Raw genomic sequence first — 15,320 nt, forward strand, 5'->3', positions numbered from 1 at the left:
ATTGATAAAGAATAAACAGCTATACAATTTTAAAAGTATAAATATTTATTTATTATAAAAATTAAAACATGTGCGCTTTATTTCTTAGAAATGTCAATCGCCGTTAAAATAGTATCATGTTGTAAGGTAAGGTAACTTCTGCAAAAGATCCATTAAAAAATTTCCACTTTTAGGATTGGCAGAAGAACAATTAATAAGGTTTCAGGTCGGGAAGATCATGTATCGACGCTATATTTATAAGGAGGCAAGTGCAAGAGAAATCATTAGAATACAGTAAACCGAATACAATTCCTTTTTTCTTTTTCCCCGCCTATGTCCTTAACTTATTGTCATCTCGTTGAGACAATTCGTCTTTCTGTAAGAAGTTATTATTTTTGTAACCGGAGTAACGCTACAAATTATTCACATTCAATTGAAGAGTAGAATTTGGTACATAATTCGCACTTCCTTTATAGCCCAGACTGGTTAAAAAAAAGGCCGAAAAATGTTTCGCAGATATCTGAAGCTTTTAAGAAATAGGTGGGGGTTACTAGATGATGAATATATGAAAAGGTACTCGTATTTTTACCTTGCCTTTTTTTTAAACATAATTTATGGTCACAATTTGATTTCTTGTCTATAAGTTTTTTCCCTCATATTTTAAATAAACAATATTATTTTTTTATATCAAGAATATCTTTATTTTCCCGTTTTTTCAATTAAAATTGATAAATAATTTACGGAGATATTTACAAAAAAGCAGTTTTTTTGCATTAATTTATAAATTTTATTAATTTTTTTATTAACTAAATAAAATGTTAACACATAAACAGTCTGTTTAGTCTGAATAGTCTGTCGCAGTATTAATAATGATGACATAATTTTCACCCCCCCTGGACAACTCGGAAAATCCCGGAAAATCAACATATATTTTTTTCATTTTATATCAATGATGTAATAATACTTATCTCCATCTTTTGAAAGATGAAAAATAGTACAAACGTTTAATAGGATATTTCTCAAATGTAATAGACAGCAGTGGCGACAGTATACAACTCTGTCTCACTCCCCTTCCAACATATATTCAGCTTAATATATTTGGTTTCACTTTTCATTTGTGGAAGGTAGTTTGTATTGTCCGCAAATAATTGTTTTCACCCATTTTACAACATTAAAAAACTTGTGAAAATCTTGAATTATCCATCTCTTCATCAGGGATCTTTGGACTTTTTGGTTTCGTTACTACGAATTGCAAGTATTTCTCCATATAGTGGGATTGTTGAATTTGTAGCCTTTATAATGTCTACCACATAGGGTATTACTTATAGGGTGTCGAAAACTGGGGACAGAAATTGCTGGGCTGGGGATAGAGTAAGCAAAACAAACCGGAACGTTTGCGAACGGCTACACTTGGTTTGATTGGAGAGCTGGATCGTGAGTAAGTGAATAAAAAAAAGGGGGATTGGAAAGATGTGCACGCTTTTATTCTTCAATTTTTTTTTATTACTGTTATTTCTTTTGTCTCTAATACTTTTAATACTGTCGACATTTTTTCCTCAATTCCAAGTAAAAACAATCTGGTGTGTTGCAGAACACACCTACGAGAGATGCAAAGTTCAAAATGACATAACTGTAAGCTATACTTTGAAATTTTTATTATAATCTAGAAAACATTTTACATAAATTTACAATTTGTTTACACCCGTTCATTTTTATTGTACGAGGGCTTGTTAGACATCAGGACAAGATATGTCAGGGCAACAGTCTGGGTAAGCCTTGGACAGATCTACAGGTGTTACTACGCATGGAGGTTCTGCTCCTACAGATCCGCAGCTGAAATAAAAAATAAAATTCAGGTATAATAACTAATATAGGTACTATTCAACAACTACAATTCAACTATTCATTGAAGATACCATCAAGTAGAAATTTTGAACATGTGCCATTAAATTTATAACTGTTATAAGGAATAATTTCTACTTTTATTTGTTTTCCTGTTATTTTTGGCATATTTTCTATTTTTCTTATGACGTCTCTCGCCTTCATGTATATTGTGTATTCTGCACATTTTTTTCATCTAGTTACTCCTTTTTAGTGGATGTTAATTTAATTTTTTAGAGGTGCTCCAGATGGTGCCCGAATTATAACAGAATACCCCGAGAGAATCTAAACATATGGCTTAATTCATTATTTGAACTTGTACTAATTAATATAATGAAGTAAATATTGCCAACTCATATCACATACAGATATAACCTATAAAAATACTCCTTTTTATTCGCATAATTTTGTCGTCCATCATAAAGTAGCTCGGGTATTGTTGAAAGTCTTAAAACCATATTAAACATAATTGAAAACTGTTATATCAACTTTGGACTGCCATTTTTTGTAATTTCGTTTTTTATTCCGCCTTTCTTCGAATCTGTTCGTAAAAATAACATTTAATTTATTTGGAGAATTTTTCTCATTGCTCCATTTTCTTATTGGTGCGTGTGGGTCGAATTTGAGTTTGAGTTTCTTTGTTTATTTTGCTTACCTCAGGGGGCTTTTTTGCCATTACCTTTATACTGTTTGTAATTTTATCTTAACTAAGTTCTATATATAACTAAGTTCTATACTTAACTAAGTTCTATAGCTATCAAAATTAGAAAGACGTCATATCTAGGACACATAATGCGCCATAGGGAATTTGAGCAGCTCCAGGTAATATTAGAAGGCAAGATTGAAGGAAAAAGGGGCATAGGACGAAAGAAAAATCTTGGCTACGAAACATCAGAAATTGGACCCACACAAGAGGAAATTGATTAATTCATCAAGCCCAGAACAGAGAGAAATTTGCCATATTGATCGCCAACCTCAACAGAGAAGGCACTTAGAAGGAAGAAGTTCTATATATTCCTCTTGTGTAGTTTTTTGTTCTAATCTGGATTGATATATTTTTCTTTTCGTCCAGACGTCATACTTCTTCTTTGGTAAATTTGTTTCGAATATTAGTGGTTTGTTTCGAGGTTCCTTCACAATATTCAGCTAATGATGATTTTTTTTATTCCGTGTTCGTTTACACGCAGAAATTGATTAACAATTATCCATGTTGATGTTGTGAATCTTCATTAAACTTTTGTTTTATACCCGATAAAATCTCGAACGTTATTTTTGACTTCTTTATTCACGATTGTTTCTTTATTTGCCCTTAATAGAACTTTCTGGCAAATGTGTTCATTATAGACGTTAAACAGTAGTGGCGACAGTATATACCCCTGTCCCACTCCTCGTCTTAAACGTATCTGATATATGACCTTGTATTTTTATATTTGCTCACTGATTCCAAAATAAATTCGGAATTATTTGGAGATCTTCAATAACTATATTATTATCAATAGCTATACTTCCAAGAATGAAATTATTCGTTTAACCTATGTGGTTTGGTCGTACTCTTTATTTGTGGAAGGTAGTTTCTATTGTCTGCAAATAATTAATGTATGTATTCAAAACATCTTATTTGTTTTAGGTCTGTTCTTATTTTTTTCATCTATGTATTAGAGAAAAATAGGTCCTATGACCTACGAGCTTTAGGAGCCAAGATAGTCCCCCTTTTTTTTTTTTTAATCACTGTTACGTTAATTAACAACATTAAGGGCTGAAATTAACCAATCTTTTTTGAGAAAAGTCAAAGTTTTTAACAGAACTTTAAGCAAACAGAATTATTGAAAATTGTTTACACAGGAGTCTTGTAAACAAAGAGACCTTTTCGTTCCGAGTAAAGTAAAAAGAGTTGGATTGGCAGAATGTAGGGCCAGCTGCGCTCTTCAAAAAATCCAACACAGTTTCATCGACATATCTCGGGTTCTACTGGAGTAAATTTGCTGTTTCTTTTTTTAGACTGGGATACAACGTTAAAATATTAACATTTATCGTATTTTCATTGCAAAATTATTCAAAAATAAGCACCTGATAACCACGGGGTATACAAACCTTTTCTTAATTCGCTTTTTATTGTTATTTTTTTATTTATGTTTCACCTTTGTCAATTAACTTCATGGTTTATGCGTTTTTACTATTATGGTTTCCATAAAAATATAAGTTGGGGATGTTAAATAGTTAAGAAGAATTCAAAATATCTTACCCTGTTTCATGAATATATCTCCCGGTCGAACAGGCCAATTGAACACATTGTCCTTCTAATTGCTTCTTTTCGCCGAATTTCATTGAACCTACACCTTTAATGGATGAGTAGCAATCACCAAGATGTTCTGAAAAGCAGATAAATGTATTAATTTATATATTAAGGTATGCTTTTATCTTAAAATTAGTAAACAAGTAAAACCGTTCAGAAATGAAACATTACATTACGTTACATTTACTTTTATCAAAATCTACGTTTACATTATCGGAATAGGTGGGACACGATTTACTCATAAAGGCATAAAAAAGGGAACTTGCAAATCTGATAATTAAACGATTGACCAATCATATAGTCTTTGATCAAGAGACTGGGAAGTCGCAAGAACCTTTTACCCTCAATCAAGAACCTTTTAGATGTCAGGTCTCTCAGAGAGGCAAACAGCATCAGTGATCACTATTTGGTTAAGTCACGGTTGGAACAAAAGAATATCCAATAAAAAAAGAGACCGGAAAAAGGAAAGAGAAAATAAATATTCACAAACTAAAAGATCCAGACATAGCAAATGTATATAGGGAGCCAAAGCAAATAGAAGATAAAATAAGGACAGCAAACGTAGAAGAAAAAGGTATTACCCAGCTATGGATAAAAATGCCAGATATTAGATTGCAGAAATCGATTGAAATATTGGGTAGAAACAAGGCAGAAAATGAGTCAGTGGTTTGATAAAGAGCGCGAGATGGCAACAAACAGCAAAAATACACAAAAAACTCTTAAAGTACGTTGCATATGGAGTTATAATGAAGACTATAGACGCCTCAGAAGAGAGGAAAAGCGTATCCATCGACTTAAGAAGAGGGAATATGAACAGAAAACCGTTAAATGAGGTGCAAAGTAAAGAGTAGCTGTCAAGAATTTAAGCCAAGAATAAAAAGTTGTAGAGGTATAATGGGTGAAATTCTACATGATACAAACTCTGTTCTTAATAGATAGACAGAACATTTCAGCGATCACCTCAATTTAGACTATCTTGAAGAAGGCGACAATATAGAAAATCAACTAAACATACATCAGCAACTACACATTGAAGCACCAAAAAGAGAAACAATGTTCTGTATTCTTAAAATTTGAATAAATTAATTTTATTATTTATATATTAAACAAATTAAAATAACTCAATTTACTAGTTTGCTCCTAACGCCATCTGTTAACGTATTACCAAAGCATACGTTGTTTCCTTTTGGCAGAACAGTCAGATTCAGACGAGATATTAAATTAATAATAAAAGATAAATAAATATCATTTGATAGTAAATTTAATTATTTTATAAATTAAATAAGATATTTAAAAATAATAATTGTATTTATATGAAATTATTTTAAAACGAGAAGTGTCATAAAAATTGAAACAGATAATTCAATATTGTTATTAATTGTAGGACATTTATGACTTTTAAATCTTGGCAATCGTTACGAATCGAATCTCTTATTGATAGATATTCCTTTAATTTTTTACTTCTCGTTTAATGTCCATATTTTGTTAGTTATTTTTCATTCAGTTTCTATTTAAACCTGCTTTGAATAAATATATGATGAGTATATATGACTAATAATGAGGGGTATGGACCACCATTTTTGAATTGACTTGAAAAAAGCTTTTTGGTTAGTAAATCAAACACATAATATACAGTAAACAAATGGACCACTTAGTTGTAAAATAAATTCTGTACATATATTTCTAAAATAACTTAAAATCTATCGTGAAATGTCGTTTAAATTTAGCGGTCAACTATTGCAAACTGTTTCGCCTTCGGGTCTTATATAGTGAAGCGCGATTTAAAAAAAAGGCATACAAAAACTCTTTCATAAAAGAAGATCGTTGAACCAGTGTTTCTTGCCAGTCCTTACATATAGAGCGCAAACTCTTACTCTCACCAAAAAAAAGTCAAACAGGTCTATATAACCCGAAGAACAATGAAACGCTTTATGCTTGGCTTAACACTGAGATACAGGGTAAGAAAGGTGGATGATGTTCTCGAACGCATTACAAGGATTAAAGAAATGGAGATTCTGGAATGGAGGCCAAGGAGTGGTAAACGCACCAAAGCAGAAACTTTCACCCGTTGGCCAGATTACGTCAAGGGAATTTCGATGAATTGGTTGTAATACACAAGATAGAAATATGTAAGTGGAAAAACCTTGATGGGTGATTGTGAACGTATTGTGAACATAAATAAAAGCACTATGATGATGACAAAGAAAAAACCCTGCGATGAAATAGGAAAACAAATACGTCTGGTTAGCATTAGCAATTAAAGGAATTTATAAAAAAAATGATAAAATTTCAATATGGCATGTTCAGCAAGGCAGCAAAAATAAAATTAGAGACGTCCAAATGTTTATCAAGAATACACCAGTGGACCGAGTAAAATAGTTTATTTATATTGGAACAATAGTAAACGAACAATGGGATCACTCACAAGAAGTAAAATGTAGAATAGAGAAGGCTAGGAGTGCATTCAACAACATGGCCAAACTCTTTAAAAGCCACAACCTTAATCTGGAGATAAAAGTAAGGCTCCTACGATGTTATATCTTCTCGATATTATACTACGGAGTTGAATCCTGGACACTCACTGAAGTGATGGAAAAAAACTTGAAGCCTTCGAGATGTGGCTATACAGAATCCAAAGGATATCATGGACGGACAAGATAACCAACGAAACTCCACTACGAAGAATGGGGAAAGAAAGAGAAGTGATGTATATGATTAATAGGAGAAAGTTAGAATATCTCTGACACATAATAAGAAACGGCACTAAATACAGATTACTGAAAATAATGCTTCAAGACAAAGTATTCGGAAAGCGAGGAATTGGTAGATAAGAATATCATGGTTAAAAAACCTGAGGAAATGGTTCTCCACAACAACAACTAATCTATTTAAAGCATCAGTTAATAAAATAATTATAGCCAGAATTATTGCCAATATTCAAAACGAATAGGCACAAAAAGAAGAAGAAGCAAGGCGTAAAAATTATTTCTTAAAATGAGATTACCTGTTCCATCATCAGACTTTATTATTGCTACAGAAGCTTCTGCATTAAGAAATGTAACTGCTACAATCAGGAAAACAAAGCAAGCCTTCATCTTAAATGTGGTCGTGGTATTTTCACAGAAATTACTTTAATACAACTGTTGTTTCAGATATGATTGAACGTTCCTTTTATAGCTTTTCTTGGATTTTGACCTCATATTTTGCTTATGTAATTAACATTATATCACTTAATTATCAAATTAATAACATGTTTTTGTGTACCGTCTCCTGCTTTATCTTTATTTTAAAAATATTGATTATCTGTCATAAGGTCGCCAAATTATATCAAATGTACCCAACTTAGTTGACATAAATTTTTGTTATTTAGTGCTAATTTATATTTAATTGATATAATGTTCAACAATATTGTCTTTCGTAAAAAGAATAATAAATTGATTGTATTCCTGGACCAAATTTCGATTGCTTTACCTGACGGTTATTTTAAGATAATGATTTCTCTAGAATCTAAGTCTGTGGTGTATTTTTGGACATAAAGTAGGGATGCAGTCACTTTACACAGACTCCCAAAAAAATTATTCTTATTTTCTCTACCACAAGCACGTATATTCATTCTTATGGATATTGCTCGGTTTCAGAACTTTTCTTTGACCACCCTTTTATCTCTTTCCAGCTGGTGATTTCTCTCTTGCTCTTTTGATCACCTTAAACAACTTATTCATCCAATATGGTCCAGAAATGATACTATATAAAACTTGAATTTAAATCTGGTGGTCTGATAAATAACCTTCTTTGCCGAATAGTGCGCTAGGATCTCAGAAAAAAAATTTGTTCTAGAAAGTCATAACCTATTTTAGGCATACATATCAAATTTTTGTACTATGCAGCCATTAGTATAATTTTCCCTGCTGCACAAAGTTGTCGTGTTTGGAAAAATGGCGCATATGGAGAAAAACGATTTTCGATCTCTCATTAAACATCATTAATTAAGAAATAAAACATTGGATAAACTATCTAAATATCCACTACGATGTAAAATCGAAATTGATGGGAAAATAATAAAGCAGGAAGCAAGGTTTAGATATCTGGGAATAGATATAACTAGTTACGGAGATGTTGAAGAAGAAGTACGACAACAAAGCTTAAAAGCAAGTAAAGCGGCGAGATATCTTAATGACAGAATCTGGAAGAACAAACACCCAAAACAAGACACAAAAACAAGAATCTATAAAGCAGCAATTAGATCTACATTAACATACACGGCGGAGACAAGACGGAGTGGCTAAAAAGGCTGGGAAAGGTTATAGCAACGGTATTTTGGGATTGCAAAGGCATTATTTTGATTCACTATCTTGAAAAAGTGAAAACTATCAATAGTCAATATTATTGTGTATTATGGGACAAACTGAAGCAGGAACTCAGTGAGAAACAGCCCCGTTTGCAGAAGAAAAAAGTGTTGTTCCTCCATGACAGTGCAGCGGCTCACAAGAGCGTTATATTTAATGTTAATCCTTACACCTTCAGTTCTTTCCCATAGTGCCTTCTGAAATATTAGTTGGGAGTACACATTAAATAATTGTGGCGACAGCACACATCCTTGTCTGGCCCCTCTTTGAATTTCTACTTGGTTGTAGTATAGATTTTTGATTAAATTAATATCCTTGGGATCTAGGTGTTTGTGTTTTAATGCCTGTATGAGTTTACCATGTTGAACTCTGTCAAAAGCTTTTTGAAAATCTATATAACATATAAATATGCTTTTATTATATTTCCTGCATTTTTGTAATAGTACCGTCATTCCGCACAATGCCTCTCATGTTCAGATTCCACCTCTAAATCCAAACTGGGTGTTGTGTAATTTGTTGTTCTTCACATTTTTTATATATACGCTGTTAAATAATTTTGAGTAGTATTTTTAAAGGGTGGCTCATGAGGCTAATTAATCGGTGTTCATCGCAAGATTTAGGATTATTTTTCTTGGGTAATACTAAAAAGATAGATTTTAACCATTCATTAGGAATATGACCGTCGTGGTACAATTTAGTTAGACACTCAATATTTTCTTCATTTAGGATTTTTAATATTTCTACTGGAGTTTCAACAGGACATGGCGCTTTACCACTTTTTGAGTTTTTAATTGCCTGTTTCACCTCTGATATTAGAATTTGTATATTTTCATTAGTTGGCAATAATATTTTATTTATTTCTTCCCTCTTATAGGTAAATAAGTCCTTGATGTATTTCTCCCAAGTTTGTTGTTTTTCTTCTTCTGATAATTGGAGATCACCATTGGAGTTTCTTATAACTTGCGGTATTCTCTTCCGTGTATTACCCGTAATTTCTTTCAGTGTCTTATGTAGGTTATGTGTTTCGTGTTTCATATTAAATTCTTCTATTTCTTCTTAATTTTCATCCATCCAGCGTTCTTTAGCTTCCTTGATCTGCGTTTCTACTAGTTTCTTCACTTTTTTGTATTTTTCTTTATTGTCTAAACAACAAAAATCATGTTTGAAAGCAAATTATAATCAAGTCATCGCTGACATCGATAAATGTAGTACGCAGCTTTGCTCAACCTGACCTTGGTTAAATTTGTTAAGTTATATCCAATAAATTAAAAAAGTACAATCTGTACTTTTTTTGGAAAGTAAAACATGAAATGAAGAATCAGTTGGGCTAACGTAGCGGGAGCGTGACGCCAAAACAATACAAGTTTCCCAACCATCAATATTATAATATATTTTTGTAGATTTCTTCGCTGTTTCCACTGCAATTTCGACTTGTTCTTTTGCCATTCTGTTTATTTTGTTTTTGTTATGGTTCGAAATATCTAGATACGGTCATGTGCTTATATTACTGTTGTCCTTATTACTAGCAGATAGATGTATTTTGGATTTTCGATTCGAAAGGAACTAATTTAGTTTATACCTGACGCTGAAAATTAATAGAGGAATTTGTATGTTTCTTCAATGTTCTGGTTGATTTTTTTATTTCAGTGTCATTTCATTATCTGGTTTACTATGTTTGTACTGACTATGGTAAGAACGATCAGATCACAACTAGTAGTGAGTTTAAAACTAAAAAACTGTAAATTTTGTTTTATTGCAATATAAAAAACATATTTAAATTTACAATTTGTTTACACCCGTTCATTTTTATTGTACGAGGGCTTGTTAGACATCAGGACAAGATATGTCAGGGCAACAGTCTGGGTAAGACTTGGACAGATCTACAGGTGTTACTACGCATGGAGGTTCTGCTCCTACAGATCCGCAGCTGAAATAAAGAATAAAAACGAATTAGTTGCTATAGATTTTCTATTAATTAAAAGTTTGATATATTACTATAACTATAAATATAACAATGTAAATTATATATCGAACAACATTATTCAGATAGTAGATTTCCCAGTAAAGTAGTTGGTTCATAATGTAAATATCTGACAGTATTATTCAATTTGAAAACTTGTTCTCTGCAAATGAAGATATGCCATGAAAAATTTTATTTAGGCAAAAGTGTCAGCGTCTCAAACTTGTCCGATTAATTCATACACTTCAAATTGTAAAGAAAAAGGGCTTCAAATTTTAAAGATACTCTGTCTTTACTTTAATATTTTGCTACAACAAGATTATTAAAAGCAACGATGGTCATGGAGCGTTGGAATTTAATACATATTCAAATATTAAGTGCTGTGAATATGATCGGGGCTGTTCTTTCACGAGCTGATGTTGCACTTCATTTTGACGTCTCCGAGTGTGATTACATACATTTGAGCGAGCAAGTCAAATAATTCACATTTCTTGGATCGCTAGTAAACGCAACAAGCGACAAAATAAAAAGACGCATAGCAATAGCAAATAGAACTGTTTACGGTCTCCAGAAACATTTACAAAATAAAAATATAAAACGTGCAGTAAAGCTCAATATATACAAGACCTTAATAAGACCGGTTTTGATATAGGGGCTGAAACGTGGACCTTATCTCAAAATGATGAAAGACTTCTTGGTATTTTTGAGAGAAAAATTCTTAGAAAGAAATTTGGGGTCGTAAAAAATGGGTCGAAGATACAACTTTGAACTATATCAGTTATACACCGATCCAGATATTGTGAAATTCGTTAAAGTTCAGAGACTTAAATGGGCTGGACACATTGCAAGGATGTCAGATCACGAATACACGAAGAGAATAACATTTTCAAAACCAGAGGGCACAAGAAGTAAAGTAAAGGAAGAAGACCTACAGATTGTCGAGCCACCTATGATGATGATCTTAGAAACAGTCGTCCTTCCATTTGCCACTGCTGCTGGTCCTGATTTGCATCACATGCAGGATAATGCAAGATCACATTGCTGCAACAGTAAGAGATTGGCGTTCATAATGAGGATATTACACTTTTACCGTGACCAGCACAATCGTTAGATCTTAATCCCATCTAGCATGTATCAGAGACGGATTGCTCCTCATCTGCACAATGTTCATACTAGACAAGATCTTCAAAATCTTCTTATTGCCTCAAAACCAATGCATGCCAAGGCGGTGTCATTCTGTAATTAATACTGCCGGAGGAAGCTCAGATTCTTAAACACATTTGTTGTTAAATTTTTATCTTTTTTATTGACTTTTATGTTAAAAATTTCCATTAAATTAATGAAATTCTTTTGTTTGATTACTTTGTCATACAGGAATTATATTACACTGAAATTAAGATCAATTAATTGCTGACTAATTAGACATTATATCGGTATGTCACTTTATAAAATCCAATGAAAATTGATGTACCTATATATGAGAAAAAAACTTGTGTTTATTAATTTAGCCATGAATTATATTTGAGCTTTAGCGAAATATTCCGCTTGGCTATCTGACCGACGAAATTATTTTAATTGTTTGAAAACAGATATATAAATACAGCTGTCTAGGTTAAAATTCCCACGCCGGTCCTGGACAACTACACGGACGACTTTGACATATAGCGTTAGACAGCATTAAGATTCACAGTTCAAGAATTAACAGTTTTATATTCCAATATTGGCACGATTTGATTGGTTATGGATCGAGTGTGGTTAAATGAAAACCAATATTTATTTTTATACATAAATATTCTTTCCGATTAAAAGAATATGTTTGAATGAATTGCAATATATTTGGATCAACGAAAAGTAATCAGAGATATTATTTTTTGTCGCTATCTTTTACATGCATTAGACCGAAATGTGACACTGAAACCATAATATAATAATCAAATAGGTTATGTAAATAATCAAAATTAGGTTAAAGTATCTTACCCTGCTTTACGTATAAGCCTGTTTGTTGAACACGTTAATTTTACACAAGCACCTTCTTGTTGCTTCTGTTCGCCCAGTTTCATAGAACCTATACCAGGTTTGGAAGAGTAGCAGTCACCAAGATGCTCTGAAAAGCAGGTAAATGTTGTTTATAAAAATACAAGTGCTACAAAAATTTACTTTTAAAATAATTTGAACAAATTCCCAATAACTTTAAATAATATTTACTATCTTAATTACTAATGAACCACAATTTCAGTTTAAAAAAGTTTATTATGACGTTTCGATTTCCACTTCGGAAATCGTTCCGATTCCGATCCAAAACCGCAGAGTGATACCATTTAAACGGGTTCGCTTTTGAGAAAGGGGTGAATTAGCCCATTTTTCAGTTTTTTATTTCTAACGAATTATATGAACTGCTCGTTCATATTCATTTACAGAAAAGTTGTTGAAAATTAAATTTTATATCGAAATGTCACCTTCTGAAGTCAAAAATATATTTTTTAAAAGAAATATTTAAAAAACGAAGCAAAAAAGCTATGATTTTTTAAAGTTCGCCACTCACGCTATTTTTTAGCTAGTTTCTATCCAAACAATTTTGCAGGCGATGCTCCAACTTTTCTACCCCCTTGTTATAGAATTCTACCCCCATTCCATTGAGGAATCTAGTAACCTTTTCCTTGACAAATCATCGGTACTGAAGTGTAAGACGTAAGACACTCAAGTGTTTGTTTACTTTTGTGAACAAGTGATCACTTGGTGCTAGGTCCGGACTCTAGGGGGGACACAACAGTTCAGGCAAAATCTCTTTGCGGTTGTTTAGTTTGATATGAGACATACGGTTGAGCGTTGTCCTGGAGAAGCCTCACATCACTGGACATGAATTGTTCCGTGGGAAGTCTCAGGAGTACGCAAATCAAGGTCATTAATGGTAAATCTCTGATCTTAAAGCAATATTCATTTGACTTGTCTATTCCATTTGCGAACTTGTGAACAGATATGCACTTTTTCCCATAAATTTCGATTAACTGACGATGAATATCAATAGGTGAAATCCGTTTTCCATTTAAAAAACGTAACACAGCACGGATTTCGCATCTGGCGGTAACAGCAATCGAAAGTTCCATCTTCGATGGCTGCTGGGCCTGCACCCCTGCACTAAGCAATGCAGCGAAGCGTTAGTTGTGTGAGGGGGGAGAGGGAGAGTTGATGCGTAAGGCAGTGTTGCCAGATGTCTCCCAGTATTTTAACCATATTTTGATTACCTAGAATCTTTTACAATAGACACTTTTAAAGTAGGTACAGAAAATAAGCTTTCTTTTTTTATGGCCGTAAAAGTTAACAAAATCGTTAAAAGTAGAAAACTTTGAATAACCATATCTTGCTAAAAATTAGTCGTAGAAACTTCTACAATAGACCATTTTAAAATTAATTTCTTTCTATTAAATGTATCATTTCATGTACTTAAAGCTGTGTAGAAAAAAAAGTTATAGAACAGTTTGCGAAAAAAATAGGGAAAATGGCACACAATTGGTATGAGTGGCGAACTTCAAAAAAACTTATTTCGTATACTATGAATCCTAAAGACTTCTACCAAACGTCATTTTGAAAAGAAAGTGTAGTTTTCCTTGAGACAAACAATGTCTATGCGTATAGCCCTGTGAAAAAAGTTATAGGAATAAAATCGCGTTTTTTCGTGTTTTTTGTTTCGTTTTTTGAATATATTTTTCTCAATGACTTTAGAAAGTGACATTTCGATAGGAACTTTAATTTTGAAAACTTTTCTGTAGGTGTATATGATATGAAGAGTGCATAGAATTCGAGTTAAAAATAAAACACTGAAAAATGGACTAATTCCCCCTTTTCTCAAAAATTCACCCCTCTAAACGGTAGCACTCCGCGAATTTTTCAAACTTGGGGCTCCCTTGAGCATATAAAATAATTAGCCCTCTTTTTTGGACATAATCAATAGCCTATAGCTAGCGTTAGCAATACGAGAAATTTATAGAAAACAAATTGATAAAAATTTATTGTATAAAATATTAAGCAAAGTTATATCTTAAAAGGAGATTACCTGTTCCATTTTCAGAATGCATTATTGCTACAGAAGCTTCTACATTAAAAAATGTGATTGTTACAATCAATAAAATAAAGAAAGTCTTCATCTTGTGCCTTCCTTCTAATTACACTAATACAACTGTTGTTACAATTCCGACTCAACTTTCGTTTTATGACTTTTCTTGTCTTTTGACCTCTCATTTTAGATATTTTCTTATATAATTAAGATTATATTACTTACCAAATTTTAAACATATCACTATACAGTGCTTCCTTATCTTTATTTTAAAAATTAGTTCAAAACAGTTGATTATTACTCAGGAGGTCACAAAATTATATCAAAGCTTCCCAACTTAGTTACGTTAATTTTTGATATTATTAATAATTTATAATTAATCAATTTACTTTTTACCTTCAATTGCTGGTTAGGGACACATAAACCTACAAAACAGTAATCATTTGAAATTTACGATTACAAATTAACCCCTTAATTTGTAATCTCACATTATTCTTAACTTCTTAATCTATTGTAGTTTCACCGTGTATAAGTGACATTGTGAAAATGATATCGAGTAATATTTTAATAATTAAAGTCCATTCACCTGTTAATGAATTGTCGAATAATATATTTTTTCTAATTGAACTTCCTAAGTATTGCAATGATGGCCTAGATTAAATTGTAATGTAAGCTAATAGTGCAAAGTTGGTATGGTATGATAGGAAGCAATAACCTCTGTGCTGAGGTATGAATTATTTGTGAGATTATAAATTTGGGATTTGAGCTCATGTGAGCGCAGTCTACTACAGTCAATCATAAGTAGTTACC

General features: G+C 32.2%; 3 protein-coding genes across 4 annotated transcripts in view; 1 reads left to right on the forward strand and 2 right to left on the reverse strand.

The window, feature by feature from the left end:
* Positions 1-15,320, forward strand: part of LOC140432800 (uncharacterized) — a 214,381-nt gene that overhangs the window by 70,527 nt on the left and 128,534 nt on the right. The gene's annotated exons all lie outside the window — the stretch shown is intronic.
* Positions 1,618-7,318, reverse strand: LOC140432797 (uncharacterized). Its single transcript, XM_072520911.1, has 3 exons — positions 7,158-7,318; positions 4,103-4,229; positions 1,618-1,812 (listed from the first exon to the last, which is right to left on the reverse strand). Exons 1-3 carry the CDS (start codon positions 7,246-7,248, stop codon positions 1,710-1,712), a joined length of 321 nt encoding a protein of 106 aa, XP_072377012.1. The 5' UTR covers positions 7,249-7,318; the 3' UTR covers positions 1,618-1,709.
* On the reverse strand, positions 10,234-14,686 carry LOC140441887 (uncharacterized). The gene is made up of 3 exons (XM_072532866.1): positions 14,511-14,686; positions 12,437-12,563; positions 10,234-10,426 (listed from the first exon to the last, which is right to left on the reverse strand). The coding sequence occupies exons 1-3, from the start codon at positions 14,599-14,601 to the stop codon at positions 10,324-10,326; spliced, it is 321 nt and encodes a 106-aa protein (XP_072388967.1). The 5' UTR covers positions 14,602-14,686; the 3' UTR covers positions 10,234-10,323.

Source organism: Diabrotica undecimpunctata, chromosome 1 (assembly GCF_040954645.1).
Source record: "Diabrotica undecimpunctata isolate CICGRU chromosome 1, icDiaUnde3, whole genome shotgun sequence".
Lineage (NCBI taxonomy): Eukaryota > Metazoa > Arthropoda > Insecta > Coleoptera > Chrysomelidae > Diabrotica > Diabrotica undecimpunctata.

Excerpts from the sequence above, each read along its gene's own strand:
- LOC140432797 (XM_072520911.1), bottom strand. The coding sequence starts at position 7,248 with ATGAAGGCTTGCTTTGTTTTCCTGATTGTAGCAGTTACATTTCTTAAT. Across the intron at positions 4,230-7,157 it reads AAAGTCTGATGATGGAACAG|AACATCTTGGTGATTGCTAC; the intron begins GTAATCTCATTT and ends TCTGCTTTTCAG. Across the intron at positions 1,813-4,102 it reads AGATATATTCATGAAACAGG|CTGCGGATCTGTAGGAGCAG; the intron begins GTAAGATATTTT and ends TTTTTATTTCAG.
- LOC140441887 (XM_072532866.1), bottom strand. The coding sequence starts at position 14,601 with ATGAAGACTTTCTTTATTTTATTGATTGTAACAATCACATTTTTTAAT. Across the intron at positions 12,564-14,510 it reads GCATTCTGAAAATGGAACAG|AGCATCTTGGTGACTGCTAC; the intron begins GTAATCTCCTTT and ends CCTGCTTTTCAG. Across the intron at positions 10,427-12,436 it reads AGGCTTATACGTAAAGCAGG|CTGCGGATCTGTAGGAGCAG; the intron begins GTAAGATACTTT and ends TCTTTATTTCAG.